This window comes from Gracilinanus agilis, chromosome 5, assembly GCF_016433145.1.
Source record: "Gracilinanus agilis isolate LMUSP501 chromosome 5, AgileGrace, whole genome shotgun sequence".
NCBI lineage: Eukaryota > Metazoa > Chordata > Mammalia > Didelphimorphia > Didelphidae > Gracilinanus > Gracilinanus agilis.
The window spans coordinates 24035131-24040400 of NC_058134.1; the positions used below are offsets into that span (position 1 = coordinate 24035131).

Below are 5270 nucleotides of genomic sequence, written 5' to 3' on the forward strand. Positions count from 1 at the left end.
AGGAAGGAAGGAAGGAAGGAAGGAAGGAAGGAAGGAAGGAAGGAAGGAAGGAAAGAAGGAAGGAAGGAAGGAAAGGAGGAAAGGAGGGAAGGAAGGAAAGATGGAAGGAAGGAGGGAAGGAAAGAAGGAAGAAAAGATAGAAGGAAGGAGGGAAGGAAAGAAGGAAGAAAAGATAGAAGGAAAGAGGGAAGGAAAGAAGGAAGGAAGGAAAGAGGGAAGGAAGGAAGGAGGGAAAGAAGGAAGGAGGGAAAGAAGAAGGGAAGGAAAGAAGGAAAGAGGGAAGGAAGGGAAAGAAAAAGAAAGGACATTTACAAATGTGGGAAAGATTGTCTTCAGCCATTGCTTAACTAATAATTATGACACCCACCTTAATAAATGCTTGTTAATGACCTCGCACCACCAGTCATCATTTCTTGGATGTTTTGGTAGCAGGTAGGTTGGGACCAGGAAGTAAAAATCTCCTATCAGGTATTAAAATCATTACAGATATGGATCTGGAAGGGGCATTAGAGGCCATCTAGATCTACTCGCTCATTTTACAGATAAAGAAACTAAGTCACAAGGTTGCACAACTTATCTAAGGTCACATAGTTAGGAACTGCCAGAGATGGGATTTGGATGGAGATTCTCTTTCTTTAGAGTCAAAGCTTCTCGAGTGGTGTGATAAAGAGAGTAGAAGTAGTATTATCTTCATTATTTTTGTGTTCAAACCTACTGTTTCATTCAAATTTAGGTCTTCTGATTCCAAATCATGAGCTCATAAGATCACTGATTTGGAGGTAGAAAGTATCTTAGAGGGCATCAAGTCCAACTTTTCTCTTGTTTTTATAGATAAGAAAACTGAGGCACTACTTAGTAATTGTATAAAGCTGACTCATGCCAGCACACTAGGATTTGATGCCAGGTCTTCTGATTCCAAATCTTAGGATCATAGATTTAAACCTGGAAGAGACCATCAGGTCCACTCTTGACTTGGTCAGTACCATATAACTAGTATCCAAGGTAGAATTTGAGCCCAAGCCCTCCTGTCTCAGGGTCCCTTGTTGTGCCCACTACTCATGGCACTCTTTCCTCTACTTTATGCTGTCATAATTTCAACGGGGAAAAGAATCCAGAACTCCACAGGTTGGAAAATGCCGCTTCTGCTTGACACGAGACAGAGAATTGTGCTTGCTGGGTTTCAGCAGGGAAAGAAAAACAAAAGCATTTTGCCATGTTTGCAGCTACCCATTGGGGAGGCTGGCCTGCTGTGGTATGTCGCGGCAATCAGGCTAAATGGGTATTCGCCATGGGGTGATTTTTAAAGCTGCACACTGAAGAATCATGGGCATCCGTCTTTGTAGCAACAACAAACAACTCAGCAGCTCTCCTCGGCGCTGGTCCTCGGGGTCTCATTTATCTATTCCCTGGGCCTGCAATCTCGGCAACACTGGAATGCATTCCATTGACTCACATGGAGACGAAGAGACTTCTTGTTGCCAGCAAAGAAATGGTTAGCTGGAACATCGTGGGGCTGTCGTGGCAGGAGCTGTGTTTCTGCGACTGGGGAGGGGCAGAAAGCTAGAGAATGGCTCATCGTTTTTCATTTTTTGGCTTTTCCGTCCCTTGCTTCTCTCTGCAAATCACCCATGCTATGGACACCCATTCCCAGGTGGGTGTCTGTGATGAATCGTGCCAGCCCAGATCCGTGCTGAAATAGGCAGGGGAGGCTGAATACAGATGGCAGATTGCAGAAGCCTTGAGTGGGCTCGTACATCCAAGGGGAAATCCTTTAATGAAATGATGAAGACTGTTGGGGGCGGGTAAAGTATGAAAGGGGCCAGAGTGGTTGTAGTCAGGCTTGGGGAACCAAGGCCATGGAGAAAGGCAAGGCCACTTCATGAAGTTATAGAAGGCAGGATATGGGAGAAGACCCAAAGAACATCTGGAAGGAACCTTAGACATCAGCTAAGCCAGGGGTCAATCACCTTCCTTATGTTTATCAAGGACCCCTTGGTCAGTCTAGTGAAGCCTCTGGAACCCTTCTCAGAATAATGTTTAAAAACTTAAAACAGTTTAGATTCAAATATTCCTGCTCCATCTGGGGATGATTCTCTAGGACCACCTTTTACCAATCATTCAATCAATCCTAAATGCCTGCTGTCCCAGAATGAGACTGAAGGCAGAGCAGGGCCTTTCCATCCTGACATTGAATTTTAGAGCTAGAAAAGACCTGAAAGACCCATCAGTCTGTCTCCTCTCATTTCACAGAGTTGTGATAAGGTCCGATGATGTTCCCGAGGTCCTCCAGGAAGTAAGCGGCAACCTAGACTGAATCTTAAGTTTCTCAGTCATATCAGAACTGCTAGAGTTCCAGTCTGGGACCTCAGCTGCTCAACTTTGAAGTGCCCCGCCATCTTGAATTTGATAATCCTAATCCTGAAACCCATTAATCTCACCCCAGAGGGTGACTCAAATGATCTTTCCTTTTCTAATTTGGACAAAAGCTCCATCTCCCTCACCTTCCAAGAAATCTAAGAATTGTTTAATTTACACATCAATGTATATTTTCTGGGACACTGTATCTATACATTGGTGGGGCAGTCTCATGTAATAGATAGAGAGTCCTGGACTTGGAATCAGAAAGATCTAGGTTCAAATCCCCTCTAAGGCATTACCTATCTGACATGGAGCTTCAGTTTCCTTATTTGAAAAATGGAATGGTCAGAATCAATGGCTTCTAAAGTCTCCTCTTGCTCTAAATCAGTGATTCCCAAAGTGGGCACTATCGCCCCCTGGTGGGTGCTGCAGTGATCCAGGGAGGCAGTGATAGCCACAGGTGCATTTATCTTTCCTATTAATTGCTATTAAATGTTTTAAAAAATTAATTTCCAGGGGGCTGTAATATTTTTCCTGGAAAGGGAGCAGTAGGCCAAAAAAGTTTGGGAACCACTGCTCTAAATCCATGATAACGTTCACAGAAAAGGCTCAGCCATCACAATTATATCCTGGACCTAAAATACTGTTGGCTTTAGGGTTTTTCTTTCTGATGCAGTTGTGTTTTTTAATTACAGGTACCTCGTGGAGGAAATTAAGAAGAGAGAAGGATTCCGACTGCTTTTAGAGGTAAGTCAACATAGGCTTGTTGTGTTAGTGATTTTGTCAATCAACAAGGATAAAGGTGGCAATTTTCTCATCTGTTATTCTTTGCTGGGGTTGTAGCTGGTGGAAATCAATCATTAGCTTAATTCAGAGAGTCCATTATGTTAATTTACTCTATTAGTGAATACTTTTCCTCTTTGTAGGATCAACTGAGAACACACACATGCTTTTAAGCAGTGGAAATCAAAGTGGTCACTAATAATTACCAGGGATTCTGCAGAATAAATTATGACATGACGATATACAAATTGCTTATTGACTCCTGGCTGCCCAGGCTGAAAAAGTATGGAAAATCTGTTAAGATGCAAATCCTTCAGTGAAGAGAAAATAATTGTCATTCCTCCTTTTGCTTTTTAAAGGGTGAATTGTTCCCCCTTCCCACTCCCACAGATCTCAGTGCCAGAAAAATGGAGATTCTTTTGTTGGCTGAGTTTAAGAAATAAATAACAGAGTATAAATATTTTTTTTTGTGATTTAACATGGGAAGGAGATGTGGGGTACTGGGATAAACCTTGGTCTTAGGTTCAGAAACCCTGGATTGGGAGTTCTGACTCTTCTAGGAACTCACCACCTCCTCCATCCTGAGTTTCTATATCTGTGAAATAGGAGCAATAATAATTGTGCTCTATCACAAGATGCTGGGAGGAAAGCATTATACACATGTGATGCTATTGAGGGATTTTGAGTGGTGGTGGTCATATTGTATCTGACCTGTGATTCCATCATGGTAAGTACCTTCCAGCATGGAGACTTCCTCTGCTGATGGTGGTATGATGCAATGAGGGATGAAATTTGGAGTCGGAGAACATGATTTAGATCCTGATGTTGACTTTAATTACTTTTCTGACCTTGAGCAGATCAGTTAACCCCTCTAGGACTCAGTTTTGTCATCTGTAAAATGAAGGAGTCAATAGATGGCCTCTTTGGACCCTCCGAGCTCTACCTCTCTAAGCCTCTGATGCAGATCAGCAATTCTTCTATGGCCCATAGTCTTAGAGCATTGCCTGGGCACTCAAGAGGCCAGATGTCTTAACAGTAGACATGCAACAAAGCTAGGATAGGACAGGCAAAACTTGAACCTTCTCTTCCTCACTCAGAACTGGTGTAAGGAGAAGGATCTGTCTACTACCTTGCCATGTCTCTCAGCTATTACTAAAATAATAAGATCCCTAATAGTAACAGGACATCTAGATGGCACAGTGGACAGAGAGCTGGTCCTGGAATCAGGAAAACTCATCTTCCTGAGTTCAAATCTAGCCTCACACACTTACTAGCTGTGTGACCCTGGGCAAGTCACTCAACTGTGTTGACCTCAGTTTCCTCACCTGTAAAAAAATGAGCTAGAGAAGGAAATCACAAACTACTCTATTATCTCAGCCAAGAAAACCCTCATAGGGTCACAAAGAGTCAAACATGACTGAAAAAGACTGAACAAACATAATAGTAACAATAATAAATTGAGCATACAACTCTTAAGATTGTCCAATGGAATGGAAGCACCTTGAGGTTAGGGCAGCCTTATTTTGGTCTCTGTATGCCCTGTATGTGGTGGCATCCTAGAGCTGGCTCCTACAGGATTGTGAGGCACCACCATTAAGTTTCCAATGTATTTCCATCTTGGAAATCTTTCCATTCCTACAAATTTCAAGGACTAAGTTATTGTTTTGTTGATTGTCTAAAGGTATAAAAATAATAGAGAAAATATTAATAACACAGATTACACTAAAAAATGTGGCATGGGTACTTTTTTTTCAGAGAGCAGGTTTTTAAACTTTTACCATCATGTGCCTTCCTTTACCTGGCAGTTGGCATAAAGTAACAACATGATAATTGAATTCAGTTGACTGAAGATCAGGGCTCTGGCTTGGTCCTCTAGTACTTGTGAGAAGCTTTCCTGCTGCATTGGTATCCACCATATAACAAAGAATTTCCTTCCCAGTGTATTGTGAACATGCTCATTGGATGGCTATGAAAGGGAATGAGGAAGGGGCAGCTTGGTTCCTACCTGTATGATTCTGGGCAAGTCACTTAACCTCTGTTTGCCTAGCCCTTGTCCTTCTGTCTTAGAATTAATACTGTCAGAAAGTAAGGGGAAGAAAGAAAGAAAGAAAGAAAGAAAGAAAGAAAGA

The 5270-nt window shown here is 42.2% G+C and overlaps 1 protein-coding gene across 1 annotated transcript in view; it reads left to right on the forward strand.

Moving 5' to 3' along the window:
• The window catches only part of GADL1 (glutamate decarboxylase like 1), a 175606-nt gene that overhangs the window by 86915 nt on the left and 83421 nt on the right, over nt 1-5270 (forward strand). Inside the window, exon 12 of the mRNA XM_044678287.1 lies at nt 3054-3105. Coding sequence (XP_044534222.1) covers nt 3054-3105 — 52 coding nt within the window. The remainder of the gene's footprint in view (nt 1-3053; nt 3106-5270) is intronic.